Raw genomic sequence first — 16067 nt, 5'->3', positions numbered from 1 at the left:
TTAGGCCCCCCCCCCGCCCCCTTCCCGTAAGAGGAATTACTGTAAAAAACACGGTCACATTACACCTTTCACACACACAATTGGCCGAAGGGAGCGACATAAGTACTACGGGATTACTTTAACTAAAACGAGAGTAGACAACTACTCCGTTTCCAGACGTGTCGTCGTGTGGATGTATTCGAGACTCGGACCAGACGCGATTTCTAGAGTACATTCGATGGATACGTCAAATTGTATTCATCAACTTCAGTTACCTTGCCTATTCTTTCTTGTCCCGACTATATTATTGCACTACATGAAGGAGTTCGTCACTCCTACCCGCCCCGCCAATAAACTTCTCTCCCGCTGTACACAACGTGTTGGTTTTTTTGATCTCCGTCCGATAAGTTCATAAACAATTGTAGAAAATCCCACCACAATGCCAGTATTTTGTGATTTTTCGGATATTTCAGGGGTGAGACGGTCAATAATCCAAAAAAATCATTGTAGTGTATTTTTTTACTGAAAAAATCTTTACTATACATAAAAACAACCTAACCGAAATCGTAAAGTTTGTGACTAAGTGGACAACATGCGGTGCAGACATGGTCACACGAAAGCCGTTATACGTTCTACAAAATTAACAAATTGATACCAGGCTGGTTCGTCTCGTGCTCTCTCTCTGCTCTACTCTCTTCACTCGTCTTCTCTCTCTCTCTCTCTCAACTACTCACTCTCACTCTCTCTCTCTGCTCTCTCTCACCTCACAATCTCTCTCTCTTGCTCTCTCTCTTACTCATCAAAGAGCCACTTGAACATTTAGGACATGGCTTCATTACTCGTCCTCACCGGACATTTGTAACATTGGTTTCAGAGAGCAATTCTAACAAGGTTAACAAGCCGCTATATCATTCCCTCTTTTTCCTCTCTGCATCCTTCCCTCCTTCTCTGCATCTTCCCTCCCTTTGTCCAACCGTGTAATTAACTAGATGTTTAACAGCTGAGGTTGGACAGGGCACTGCTGTGTCTGGACACACATGAACCCACACACACACACAAACAAACACACACACACACACACACACACACACTGTAGGAGAAAGGTCTGTGTCTGAGAGGGGATGAAAAGGACAAGCGGAAGTCTTGACGCGGAGAAAGGGAATGGAGAAATCTCAAGTAGGAAACAGAAAAAATTGAGATTTGGGGAATAGAGTGAAGTGGAGATGTTGATGAGAAAATAACTAGGGTTAGGGTTAGCAAACTCAAAACAATGCATCCCTGCGGCATTCCATACATACATGCCAGAAGAAGAAACAGAGAAAAAAGGAAGTGAGAAATCAAACAAAACCTCTAGGGGACAAAATGAATCAAAGACAGTTTTTGAAACAAGAGGAATTGATTGCGTGTTTTCCCAGCCTACCTGAACCAAAGGTGTGACCGGTGGTTGAAACCAGCATGGTATTAATCATCGCCCCACTCCAGCCAAACCTCATTACTCCCCTTTGTTCACTTTTATTACCCCTTTACACACTTCTGTGCACACACACTAAGAATCACTGTCTCTGGTCCACCACACCAACTGTTGGTGGAAAATGTAGATTGTTCATTGAAGCCATCATCGGTAGCAGTTGAAGGTTTCATGAAACAGATGTTAAGTCCAATGTTGGATGTTGCATGATGTTAAACGTTCATGTCTGTGATCTTCTTGAGTGTTCACTCACTAGACTTCTGGCAGCGCTCACTTTTTTTTAAACGATGGCAAACCATTTCAGTATTTATTTTATATGTCTTTGATATCAGACAGCAGTTTCTCTAGTTTTTTCCAGTCTCTAGTTGGACATTTGTCCTTCTAGTTCCATAATAATGCCCTACCAGTGACACTAAAGTCCCTCACCAGTCAGCTTTTTGACACACCAGTGGCCCTCTAGACTGAGCTGCAAACGCTTGAACACGTTTGTCAAACAGATTCACTAGTAGAGACACTCCTATTAGTAAACTAGTGACCCTTTTGGCATACACTAAACTTGCGATACCTGGCAGCCAACCTTGACAACTAACTAGATATTAAAATGTCCATAAGAAAATGTACCAATAATTTAAGTGTGAAACAATGATTAAAAGGAGGTATAGTGGCATTGTGAATTATGGTTATCGTCTTCCTTTAGCAAAGCAGTTAGAAGAAGCTTGACATTGCCGTTGTCGTTTTCCAGAGCATTTTATTTTTTCTGAAGGACTTGATGGCACTTCGTTTTTTGTAAATGTGTATACCGAGATATAGTTTCATGCTTACACCTGTAGACATCAAATGTGTGAGGGTTGCAGTGTCCTTGATAATATCAGCTTTGGTAATGAGTCTAATCCCAGGAGGATAGAAGCCAAAGCAAGGTCCGAGGTGGAGACAGGACGATACATGAAGGGGGAAACAAAAAAAGTTGCAGGCTGGAAACTCAGCAGATAAAGTCACCTTTAACTTTGGAGTTGTGTCACTAAAAGCAGCCGAGAGAGACCGTACTTCAGTTGAAAGGTTGGAGACATAGAGTAACACATGGCTTATTGTACTGTCCTCAAGAAATACACTCAACCGATTCCTGCTTCCTCAATTTACATCACCCTAGAACAGAGCATTATCTAAGTGCCAGGAATATAAATGGAGCGTATCTCAGCGATTGAAGTGACTCCATTAATGTCATTTTAGATGTCACATTCCAAACAAAGTTGGTGTTTGGATACTAATTGATTGGTGGATAATTTGAATGCAAATAGCAGCAATTAATGTTCAGTGTGTTGAGAGCCCCTATTGAGCAAAGACGTATGATTGTCTCGCTCTGACGAGGTAAACTAATCAGGAAGAAAACATGGTCTACTTTAATGACTCATAAGCTGTCAGTAACATCAAAGTGTGATCCTTTATGGGCTTTTTGTGTTCTAATAATCACCCCTAGACTGGTTATAAAAGCATATCTAATAAGCACCTTTTAAACCGGTCCACACTGAGTCCCTTTCATCTTATTGCCTGGGCTCTCTGCTAATCAGTTCCAGAAAGTACTGGACAAATGGGAATATTAAAAAGTTCCAGATGCCTGTCGCCTCTTTTTACCCTGGTATGGCTTTGACTTCAGTGAGAACAGTCTACAAAAAGATAATAAGCTGCATTTATGGAGCTGGTCCCTGTAGGGGGTTGCAGTTTATAAGAAAAAAGTGGCTTATTAGTGGGTTAAGGAAAGTTTCTCAGCAGAACGTGCTGCCGCTTCCAAAGTGAGAAGTTATCCTTGGACACAGAAACTTCCAGAGGTCACAGAAGGCAGAACCCTGAGGCTGGTAGACTAGATGAATTTCTCCAGTCACCTGCTCCAGTCTGCAGTCCCCTCTGTGCCAGCTGACCTGAATCCCACTCCAACTGCCCTCTGCCCCGAGCTGTAGGCCGGGGCACGCTCCCTGTGCCCCGCTCCCCCCTCGCTCCAACAGTCCTCCACTCATCCCAGGCGATTCAGCGGCTCCGGGGCGTGTAGCAGTTTGAGAATGGCCAAATACATTGTTTGCCTTTAGTGTGAATGTGTGCTTTTGTTTACAGAAAAAGATAAAGACACAAAAGGACAGAAGGCCACAGTCACATCGATAAAAGTTTCTGTGTTTGTGTTCACGAGGGAGCAGCATAAGGGACTGCTAAAACAAATGACCTTTGCACAGTAACAACTGGGATAAAACTCCTCCACACAAAAACACATCTATTTTGGAAGTTTGGAAAGGTTGTGTGTGTAATTAGCGACTTTGTTGTCTAGACACTGTAAACATTACACGCCGATATCAAATCATATGTTAGCAGTTTGGCCCTATACCCAAACGTACTCCTTTCTAGTCTACACACTGCACTTTACATTTTAGCTTTAGGTGTAAATTCCAAGGTTTAGACACTTTAAAGAGGCCCTTTGCTCATTTTTGTGTTAATATTGTTTTTTTGTTCCTCATCTGTGACATGTCTCCATGCTTTAATGTTCAAAAAGCTCTTTATTTTTCTCATACTGTTCCTCTTTCCACCCTCTGTCTGAAACCAGAGCCAAGTCTGTTCTGATTGGTTATTAGTCAACCGCTTAGAGCTGTCCCGCAGCTTAGCCTATCACTTTCAATTTGTTGGAGTGCTTACCAACAGAAGCGCGGGTCAGGTGTAGTGATATCACTATGTTACGGAAGGCGTTTCAGGCAGGGGGGGAGTGTGGGAGAAACTCCCTGGGAGGAACTTTGGGATGCCTTTGCAGACAGCTTACATGCACAAAAACCTATAGAACACACTACAGGAAAGGGAAGATCCCAAAAGGAATAATAAGGACACTTACTAGCCTTTAATGGCCCTCTAACCTGCACACATAAGAGAGACTAAAACTCTCAAATCAAAGAAATGTCCCCGAACTGCTCTGCCAAGCAGTCTAAGTGCTCCTGTGCTATTTTCGCATTTTAAATGAGATAATATGCATAAAGAATATATGTATTATACAGACATATCATTAAATTTATTTTCTATAGTTTTGATTATTACCTTGTTACGATTCAGGACCTCCCAACTCAGCTTTTGGCAATTGTTCTGTCTAAATCAGACGTTGAGATGTGATGGATTGGAGTTGTAGGTGATGCACATTCCATGGTGTTTAAATCCATTATTTTGTATTCAACCCTCCGATGTCCCACTGAGTTACTCTTCAAAGCTGATTTTCCAAAGCTGCTTCCTCTTAAGCAACAATACAGTAATGCCAGTCTGTCTGTTAATGAACCTTCTGTTCAGAGGAACAGATTAACACTAGTAGTGATTTGGCCGATAACAACCGCAGAGACTGTTGGGACAAAGAAAAGAGGGATGACAGAACGAGTCTAGGCCACAGAGAAACAGAAACGTTGTTGCAGACTAAACTGCTGTCAGGTGATGGATGAGCAGGTCGGGGTCGGAAATTAGAAAGAGAAAAATCCAGACAAGAAAAGTACAGAGAGAGAGAGTAGAATATGTACTTGCTGGTACCTCATAACTCTGTCATTTTGCCAGTAGACTTAACATTGTAAGCAGCAACATCATTTAGTTGTGTACTGTATTTACACCATACAGATTACAAGCTGGTATGATTTGTTTGCTTCTGCTTGAATTGTCAACTAAATGAAATGTAATGCAACATTATAATTGCTTGCTTGTATATCAGGTGGAAGTAAATACACTTTTTTTCCCATAAACATAACTGCTGCATATTAGAAGAGACTGGAATGAGTCGGACACAATGTATTCAGTATTCAGCAAGGATGTGTTATTGTTCTTCTGGGTAGATTGTGTTTAACTTGGTGATAAAGACAATTACAAAGTACATAGGGAACATTTAAATACACAATCTTTTTGTTTACAGTACAGAGGAGATACTGTGGAGAGTGAAGCCCTTAAGCATATAGGAAAAAGGTTATCAGAAAAGTAAATACAACATTTAAAAGGTGTTTGTGTTGAGATGGATTCCACCCTTCTTTTAAATTCAAATGATGTGTTTTATTATAGAGGACAGACAGTAGTTACTTTTTGCATACATTTATGCCTCGAACCGTAAATGTTTTCCAACCATGTCCCTAATACGCCTAGGTTCTCTCATGTTGACTAGCTAATGCTCTAAAAAGTTAGCTAGCTATGTGGCTTCTATCTTTGCAATATTTTCTCCATCCTTGCATTTCTCTTATGAACCAGTAAGAACCTAATAAAGTTATCAATAGAGCAATAAAACGTGTTTTGTGTCAAAGGTTAAGAACACCATTGTTTGTGTACTACTTTTTTACATTTGTTCTGTTTAAGGAAAGTCAGTTCTTAAACAATATGTTAAAATAAAATTGGATTGTAATCATGCCTAAAAAGCGCAGTCTCAAACTCTCATGGATGAAGTTCAATGTTGGATTATAACCATGTCTCTTCTTCTTTCCTCTTCCAGATCCTGGTGAACTCCGTTACCCAGCCTGCCTTGCTGTATGAGAATGTGGTGGTGAGCGAAGGGAACCCCCTCCTGAGAGATCTGCTCTTCAGCCCAGACCATCAGTACTTATACGCCCTCACTGACAAACAGGTAGGAGAATACAAGACCGACTAAATATACAAGCATTTAACACACACACACACACACACACACACACACACACACACACACACACACACACACACACACACACACACACACATCACTTCATGGGACATTACATTGACTTACATGCATTTCCTGGAGACTTATCCTAACCTTAACTATAACCAACACATGCCTAACCCTAAACCTAACTAAGTCTTTACCCTAAAATGAATGATCTTCATTTTTTCCCCACAAGGGAGGTGAGTCCCCACACGTGACTGTGTAAACATATTTAGGTCCCCACAAGTATAGTAATGCTAGGCCACACACACACACACACACACACACACACACACACACACACACACACACACACACACACACACACACACACACACACACACACACACACACACACACACACGTCGTATCATGGATGAAATTAGGAGAAAATGTATTCAAAAATAAAACAGAGGGAACACGCAATCAAGCCAATTAAATACATACCGTAGTAACACTTATAGCAAATGAACACATTTGCATTTGGCACTATAATACACTCACACACAAGTCTAGAGTGCTAATTAATATCATGAATATTAATGAGTGTCACATATAGGATGAAGCCCCATACCCTCTTTCCACTGGGGATGCAGTGTTACATTGCTATGTGAAAGCTTAAAGGTGACCTATCATGCAAAATGCACTTTTGTACGTCTTTTATACATGAATATGTGTCCCCGGTGTTCCAGGGAACTCACCAAGTGTCAGAAAACACAACCCTCTCTATTTTCCTCCATACCCAAATCTCTTAAAAAGGGGCTTGTCATGTTAATAAAGTAATTTATTAAAATTTCAATAACTAAAAACCTGTGTTTCCAGGTACTACTGGCTAGTAAATTCGGTTCAACACGATCCGTCTCAAACAATTGGTTACATTATTTCTATTAAGTTTTGTCTACCTTTGAGAACATTATTGCAGACGTTTCGTGTAAGAACGGACCCTCGTCAAATTTTGAGACTGTTCTCCTCGAACTTATTTTTCACCTTCTACGTTGTCGTTTTGGTGTGAAACTACCTAAGTGAAGAGTCTGAGAGTTTACAGTCGTGATGATTTAACTAAAGTGGCAACTTTACCAAGTTTAGGTATACAATTACACTGGTTCGATAAATCTCAAATTAACATACATAGACATTTGTATGGTTGTTTTTCTGGAAAATTTTGGATTTGCAGTTTGTTTACAAGAAACAATTTGCACCTTCTATTATTTTTGTACGCCGTATGAAAAGTTATTAATTTCACCTGGATAAATACGATATAAACTTATTATATCACATCCTGGTATGGATATATTCCGTCGTATAAATATGAAAAAAAAAAGTTTTTATGGTTTGTCTAGTACGTAAAATCGGTAAGGAGTACAAGCGAGTTAAATTGTGACAGAAACGTACCCGACTAAAGACACTCTTGTCGTGGTAGATGTCCGGACCGAATACATGATTGTTCGCAGAGGTCGCGAAAGCTTGCCGTTAACAGGCACCGACAGAGGAGGACTAACCCCTCAACCCGGGTTATCGGCATCGCAGTGAAGACACTGCAGTGTCTTTCACAAAGTTTAGACCTAGTCAGACATAAGTNAGTCAAACATGAACAAAGAAGCTGATGAGACCGCTTTGGTTGGCCCCGTGGATGGGACATTTTGTTTTAAAAAAACGGACGGATGGAAGCGTTGATAAGAGCACTCTTATCAACGCTTCCATCCGTCCGTTTTTTTAAAACAAAATGTCCCATCCACGGGGCCAACCAAAGCGGTCTCATCAGCTTCTTTGTTCATGTTTGACTATTGTTCACTGTGGTTTGTTGTTGTCTGAAGTCATGAACGTTAGTTGGTGCTCCAGTATAATCGGTACGCCTGAAACTCATCCAGTGAGAAACGTTCCGCAGGGCAAAAATAAGTGCGATTAAAATGCGTTAATTTTTTTAACGCGTTAATGTTTGTGTAATTAATTAATCTTAATTAACGCGTTAAAGTCCCGGCCCTAGTTACAATTGTTACTTTAAACATACAATGTTGGGGGGGGGGAATTGAAATTATTGTTGCTTTTTACACAAAGAATACAAAATAATAGTTTTTCCCATTAACACCCCATACTCTGTGGTTTTTAGCTGTTGGGAGCCACAGCTGTGGAGGACAAGCTGCAGGACGGTGTGCCGCAGACCATAGAGCAACTGGCTAAAGCTGACATCAAAATCTGGGTGTTGACTGGGGATAAACAGGGTGAGTGCCACAAATGATATTTACCAATATAGGTAATACAGTATTATAATGTGAAAGAAATATGTTTGTGTTTATATGACCATCCTGTGTCGTCGGTTACTGAACGAGTCATGGACTAGACATGTTTAGCAGATTATTTGAATCACTGTCATTTTAAACATGTATGTTTTGAAACAGAGACGGCGGAGAACATCGGGTATTCCTGCAACATGCTGAGAGAGGAGATGAAGGAGATTTTCGTCGTGACGGCCAATACGCCTGAAGGAGTCAAAGAGGAGCTGGTGTAAGTTACTCACACACAAAGAACTACACACAGGAGGGGTCTGCTCATCAGAGGCTGAGGAAACATCATCGTACTTAAATTAATACATTGAATTAAACACACTGAAGCTTTTAGATGTTTTACTTTTTGGTATACTCAAATCATTATACTTCTTCATCCCGGAGGTAATGGGGTTTAGTGACAAATGTCCAAAAATAAATAAAAATAAAATATAATGAAAATATTTATATACACATAGATGAAATGAAAAAACATATGTACATTTATACATTTATATTACAAAATATAGAGTGATGTTTTAGTATTTAGTTTTACTGATATGCACTTAGCACTTGTTAGCTCCAAATGACAGTGGTTTAATTAGTATGTGTATATGAGTTAAATTATTGTTTGTATCCCAATTACATTATTGTGGAAAACATAAAAGTTCATAAAAATGTCAAAGCTTTTTTTTTTTACTCTTCTCCGTTTCCTCCTTTTTTCAGGAATGCAAGAAGGAAAATGTGTCCAGAATCGGCGGACGAGCCGTCTGTGATCTCGTCTCGCGCCGGTCTGTTCTGGCTCCAGAAGATAGAGAGGGTGGAGGATGAGAAGGTGGAGGGAGAATACGGCCTGGTTATCAACGGACACAGTCTGGTAAGGAAGCACATTTCTAAATGTTTCCCTTTTTGCTAAATATATCAGCTATCTTTCTAAAAATCCTTTTTCTTTTCTTTTCTTTTTTAACTCTAGATAAACAGTCAACACATTGTACAATTCAAATATACATATTTGTATTATACAGACCTTAACAGATTATTCTAGTATAGTTTGTTCTTCATAAAGACATTTCTCTTTGTATTTTAAATGCTTAATCTTTGTTTGATTTGATCAATATGTGTATTTTAGACACTCTTGCAGAAAGCTCGAATATTTAAAATCAAGTTTATTAAGGAAACGTATTAGAAAGTCTAAGTATTCACTTACTCCTGGTAGAATATTATTACATTTTTACACGCTTCTGGAAAATAATTAAATGAAGGATTAAGTATTTATTCACTAGAATGTACTGTATTTCTCTACAGTGGGGAGAGGACTAAAGTTAGATGTTTTGAGGGGGTTAGGGTTGTGTTTGAGGGTTAGACTACCTAAGCAGTTCTTTCCTTGGCTCCTCAGGCCTTTGCTCTGGAGAAGGACCTGCACCTGGAGCTGCTGAGGACGGCCTGTATGTGTCAGACGGTGATCTGCTGCAGGGTCACCCCCCTGCAGAAGGCCCAGGTGGTTCAGCTGGTGAAGAAATACAAGCAGGCCATCACTCTGGCCATCGGGGACGGGGCCAACGATGTCAGCATGATCAAGGGTGAGCTCTCTCATCTCAGACACTGTAGAGTGGTGCAGGAATGAGTCCTTCATCCTGGGAATGTGTTAGCATTTTACCACTTCTGGTTCCCTTGTCTCAAAGGTTTTTTGAACCTAAAACCGATTGCTAGCAGCAAGGGACTAATTGAGATTACTAAATGTCATCACGCGAATATTAGCCGCCTTTAGCGTAGCGTTGGTTAGGACAAGTTGTGTGACCATGATGTTGTTAGTTTATAGCATTACGTTATAATATTTGGTAGTAGTTATATTGCTGCACTAAACTTGCAAGTATCAAAAACGTGCCATATGTACATTTTTTATGTTCATTTTTCCAAACTCCAATGGAAGAATCCCATTGCGAGGGACGACGCTGAAGTTGGCTTCCGATTCAGAGCATCCGATTCGGCAGTTAAGGGGAAAGTTAAGGGACATTTAATTTACAGCGCTGAGCGAACAATCCTCCGTGTTTGCACCTCTTAAATCGCTGCATAGACGATTTATTTGGACTGGATTATCCCAGAGACTCTAAAGATTCTTTATAACACAGTTTCAGATTTGTGAAACCTTTATTCTATTTGTGAAAATACAAAAAAGGGAGATTTCAGTGCTTTTTTGACTGCTTGGTCAGGTGAGGCTGCAGCAGCTCTGTTCCCTGATGTGAGCTACATAATCTGTCTTTTGGAGTGTGTGGTGTTCTAAGGCTCTGTGCCTGTTAGCATGTTAGCCTAGCTCCTGCTGGGTGACAGACCCTGCAGTTTGTGATGGACCCGCTGATGCACTGGCAGAAAGAACATAATTGTGAGGCCTGGTCTCCTGAAAAGCAGGTGCAGCCTACAAACAAGAGCAGGGAGGATGAGACACATGTTGGCACAGTCATGCATTACAATCATTAAAGCAGTAACAACAAAAACAGTTAAGCCAAAAGCCAAAGCAGCATGAGCAGAACACTGAGAACACACTCGTGTGTTCTCATAGCAACGCGGTGCAAATTAGTTTATGACTTGATCATTATTAATTGCTGTTAAAGCGAATAAACAGTTAGGAATCTTTAGTTACAGTTTCGCTTTAACTTTAATAAAATGATCTTGAGGATAATAAGTTCATTTGAGCAGACTCAGTGTCAGGTTGGGGAAAAATAGGACCCAAAATGCAGTAAAATTTACTAAAAGGTCAGGTAGTATATATATAGTATAGTATGATATGTAGGGCGGGACCTCGATTAAAAAACATCTAACTCTAATTAATTGACAGGCGTTGTATTAATTAATCGCAATTATCGGCCATTTTTAATCGCTATAAGATATTTGGACCTGGAGAACAGTGGAGAGCAATTTTTGTCACATGGACTTTGTAGGTATCACCATTGGGGGCAATAAGATGACTGGGGAGTACATTAAAGCTTAGCAACAAAACATTGGTTGTATTTCTTTTCAAGGCTATACTTAACAAAACAAACAGAAAAGTGAAATTGTGCCATAAAAGGGTGAGCAATAGCACTATTTAGGAATACAGTACATTTCAGAGATTCAGGTAGGCCGTATAGGTAGGTAGACCTTCTGTAAACTATAAACAGCTTTTGTTTTGAATTAAAACACAATACTTTCAAGTACATCACAACCATGGTGGAAACCCTGACTATTAGAAAACATCTCTCTGTTGCTTTCAGAGGCCATAACAGACTTTGTTGATTTACCAGAGAGTTGATTTAAAAAAATCTAATCGAATTTCAGTCCAACTCTCTTCAATAACCTTGCCCAAAACAATAACACGTTCAACATAAAGTGGCCAGTTGGCCACCAACAACGTAATAAATAGGTTCACATAAAGTGTACCATTTAAAATAAAATAATATTCTTTCAATATCCTGATGGAAAATAAAATCTCTCTGTTGCATAGGCCACTGTTTGATCATACGCCGGAAATTGGGTGTGGGTCCTTGTTATTCCGAGTCGGCTAACGTCCACGTAGCTTCTACGCTAGCTGCTATACTGTTTTGCATTGAGGTGATACTTGAGGGGGCTTGGAGTGCTGCGGTGATATCGGCGCGAGATTCCGGTGCTTTGCACTGAATTTGCAAATCGCAACTGGTGGCTTACCGGTGACTCTCCCGTCCGTCCGTTTTTTAAAACAAATGGTCCCATCCACGGGTGCGCAACCAAAGCGGTCTCATCAGCTCTTCGTTAACGTTTGACTATTGTTCACTGTGGTTTGTTGTTGCTCTGAAGTAATGAACGTTAGTTGGTGCTCCCAGTATAGATCGGTCCCCTGGAAAACTCAATCCAGTGAGGAAAACGTTCGCGGTGCACGAAAATTAAGGTGCGGATTAAAACTGCCGCGTTAGAGTTCTGTGGCTGTATAACGCGTTAATGTTTGTGGTATGTAATGTAAGTCGGTTACTTAACGCCGTTCAAACGTCCGCGCGGGCGCCTATGAGTATACGTAGTAGTAGGGCGGTCTATAGGAGTATATTACTGATGTACTAGGCCTTATAAGTCGCTTTGGATAAAAGCTCTAACAATTACATGTAATGTAAGTAACAAAAGAATGACCAAAAGAAAAAAAGAAGGCAGCAACAATCTCCTTTCTTTTTGTATTTTCACAAACGTAGAATTAAGGTTTCACAAATCTCAAACTGGTATAAAGAAAGTCTTTAGACTCTCTGATAATCCAGTCCAGATTGAGTGAGGTCGTACGGTATGTGTGTTTTAGATCAGGACCTGTTTTATGTGGTCAAGAGCTAAAGAAAGCACTGAAATCTGTGCTTTTTTTAATTTTCACAAATAGAATTAAGGTTTCCAAATCTATAACCGGTTATAAATAACGTCTTTAGAGGTCTGCTGGAGTATCCAGTGCGCAAATAAATCGGCATGCAGCGATTTAAGAGGTTCAAAACACGGAGGATTGTTCGCTCAGCGCTGTAAAGTAAATGTCCCCTTAACTTTCCCCTTAACTGCTAATCGGGATGCTCTGAATCGGAAGCCAACTTCAGGGTCGTTGCCGGAGAGCCCTTTGCAATGCTAACTTGCCTGTCCGGTCTAGGAAAAATACGTCATCCACTGCACCACTGAGCTTTTGTAAAGCTAAACTAGGCCAGAAAATACGTACTGTTTTTGTTTATTTCAAACTGTGTGGTTTCTGTCTTTCCTGGCTGTCCTACAGCCCGCTCACATCGGCGTGGGATCAGTGGTCAGGTATGGGCATGCAGGGCGGTCCCTCTTCCGCGACGGCTACTCCTTCGCTCAGTTCCGTTACCTGCAAGCGCTCCGTGCTGGGCACGCGCTGTCCTACCCGATGTGCAAGTCTTACGAGTACTTCTTTTACAAACTTCACTTTCACCTGGTCGTTCAGTTTCTGGTGACGCGCTTCTTCTGCGGCTTCTCGCACAGGTGAGGGACAGCAGAAGTTTCTCGTGGTCAGCAAATTAAAAGGGTTTACATGAGAAGAATAAATAAGGCACGGCAGGATGCAGCTATGAAAAAAAATAAGAGTGAAATCGAACCGAACCCACAGATAAATAAATGATGTTTTAATTTATACTGTAATCCGTAGTACAGATTTATACAGTATTGCAATTCCGGGGGATGTTCAATATTCACAGGATGAGTATACCAAATATAAGCAGAAATACAGACTGAAATCAAGACCATAAGGTTATAAGCAAAGACCTCGATACAGTAGTGCCAACTATAATATGAATATTATTTTCTTTACAAAGTGAGAATGATGGCCTGACGTTGTTGTAGGTGCGTGAAACAATCCCACAAGTAGCTCAAGCTAGAAAGTAAAGGCACACGTGTGGAAATTTTCGTAGTCCAGAAAAGCTATTTGGAAAGAAACGTGACATTGTCGCAAAGATTCGTCTGTGTTTGGTTCCCCTCTCTCTCTCTTTTTTCTTTCTTGTTTATGGGAGTGACACTTTCTTTTACCAAATCGGGTTGCGGTCTGGAGGCGTTAACATGAGTACATATACATGTTATTAACACTTATTTACATGTTTTTGGTGGTCACAAGACAGTGTATGACGAGTGGTTCATCACCACTGTATAACATGGTGTACACGGCGCGTTCCCTGTCCTCGGCATGAGCTCTTGACCAGTATGCACTAAGGGAAGAATTATTCAATAAATCAGTTTGGAATACTCATTCAAGACACTGTTCTTTGTTCGAATGCATGATATGGCAGTCATCAGTACGTGTAATCCTCTCTCACTTGATGCTGTGTTTGTGCAGGATGTAACGACCGGCCTGGAGCTCCCAGTACCCTCAACTCTACACTCGCGGGCCAGCTCCAACCGCGTACTTCAGTAAGAAGGGGATGTTTGGTGCCTGGCCTGCTGCACAGCTGCTACAGGCCTCCCCTCATCTGCTCTTCTTCAGTCCCGTCGGTGCCGCCAATGTCGACACAGTGCGAGACGACGGCAAAGACATCGCCGACTATCAGTCCTTTGCTGCTGTTGGCGCAGACCTGCCTGCTGATCGGCATGAGCGTGGCAGGTGAGGAGAACACTTCCTGTCTCCAGGAGCAACCACACCATGTAGCAAGGGTGCAGGGCTTTTAATTAATACTAATAAAGCGCTTTTTTAACGATATTTTAATACATTGCTCTGATGCGAGTATCAGGGCCATGTAAAGTTCACAATAATAAAAATGTGTTGAATATTTTCATGAAAATATTATTTCTCTGATATTATAAAAATATATATTTGGCCAAAAAATCTTTGAAATATTCAAATTAAGTCGCATCATTCTCTCTCTTGATGAAAATGAACTTAAAAATATATAATTTCTCCTGAAATGTAAAATTAATCTGGAAATTCCATTTAAAAAAAAAGGAAAAAAAAAGTATATCCACCTCCCCTCTGTGGACAAGGTAAAACTGGGTTTCGTGAAATGAGGTTGGAAACACAATGGTTTCTTAGTAAACAAATCGGAAAATGCTATAAAACCAAACAACACAACATTTAAGGAGGAATATACAGTTGTTATTCACTGTAACTAATAAAATATGGGATAGAGTGCTTTTTTCAGCTTTGTCTGCGACCCACATTTTACTGGACGGCAGGTGAACCAGTTTTTTTGTTTGGGGCAGCCTGCCTCCTACTTCGCCGACGAGCACTCACCATGTACGCGAGCAAGAGCGCCCATGTTCCTCATCTTCACCTCCTACCTTCCTTCATCGGTGAGGTCACTCAGCTCATTCAGGGAGGAAGATTGTTCATGTTTTTTTCGAAATATGAGGTCTTCTGAAGGCACAGGAACATCCGCCTCCTTTATTAACGCATGATCTGGACTCCAGAGCGTAAATGTGCTACATGTAAACAGCGGGCCAATCATAGTGTATTCCAGTGCCAGTTACCTTTGGCATCTTCTCTAGGTGCTAGATAGATATTTGTACTCTGTTCTATGTTACCTATTCCTATAGGATATGTGTCATCGACATAAACATTTGAAACTGGTGACCTACTTTAACAAAGCTAAGCTCAAAGTCTCTGTATCGTGTTTGTATCAATTGTCCAAGCTGGTAATCAAAAAGCTCCTCAAAAACGCTATCGAGAGCATTTCCCTGGCCGTTGCCTCCGATCAGTTCAGACAGTAACAAGAGACTATTTTCTTAGCTGATGCCATGTCAATTAAAATCCAATACATACAACTATTTTTTAAATCAATAAAATCATTTCAATATCCATAAAAGCATTTCAATTATAGGTGGGGGCAAACCTGCTTGAGGAATAGGCAATGTAATTAAGCGTGATAATGTGCAGCGACCTTGGTCATATGGGGGAAAAGAATCACCCTTCATGCCCGATCTAGATCGCGTCCGCTTCTGCGTCCTGGTCCTGATCAGCATGTCGGTGTTCTCGTTTCCGATAATGGCACCGCGTCGCATCGCATCATTTATCCGTACAAACACACATGATAATATTTTTGAAATGTCTCCGATAAAAAGGACAGATTACGTCGGAGCTATAACGGTACCACTGTCTTTAATAATGCATCGCCCAGGCCCGTTTAGTACCGGGGCTCGGTACCACCTTACTAAACATGACATCTTACCATGTAGCTGAACACTTGTATTACAGCTGAAAGGGCCAGAGAAGTGGTTCGTTCTCCTG

General features: G+C 40.8%; 1 protein-coding gene across 1 annotated transcript in view; it reads left to right on the top strand.

Moving 5' to 3' along the window:
- LOC104965286 (phospholipid-transporting ATPase ID-like) overlaps positions 1-16067 on the top strand; it is a 718806-nt gene that overhangs the window by 689922 nt on the left and 12817 nt on the right. Inside the window, exons 19-24 of the mRNA XM_010794244.1 lie at positions 8218-8329; positions 8507-8612; positions 9098-9248; positions 9768-9951; positions 13114-13339; positions 14331-14447. Coding sequence (XP_010792546.1) covers positions 8218-8329; positions 8507-8612; positions 9098-9248; positions 9768-9951; positions 13114-13339; positions 14331-14447 — 896 coding nt within the window. The remainder of the gene's footprint in view (positions 1-8217; positions 8330-8506; positions 8613-9097; positions 9249-9767; positions 9952-13113; positions 13340-14330; positions 14448-16067) is intronic.

Source organism: Notothenia coriiceps, unplaced genomic scaffold (assembly GCF_000735185.1).
Source record: "Notothenia coriiceps isolate Sejong01 unplaced genomic scaffold, NC01 NC01_scaffold00037244, whole genome shotgun sequence".
Classification (NCBI taxonomy): Eukaryota; Metazoa; Chordata; class Actinopteri; order Perciformes; family Nototheniidae; genus Notothenia; species Notothenia coriiceps.
This window is presented reverse-complemented; position numbering and strand designations above follow the sequence as displayed.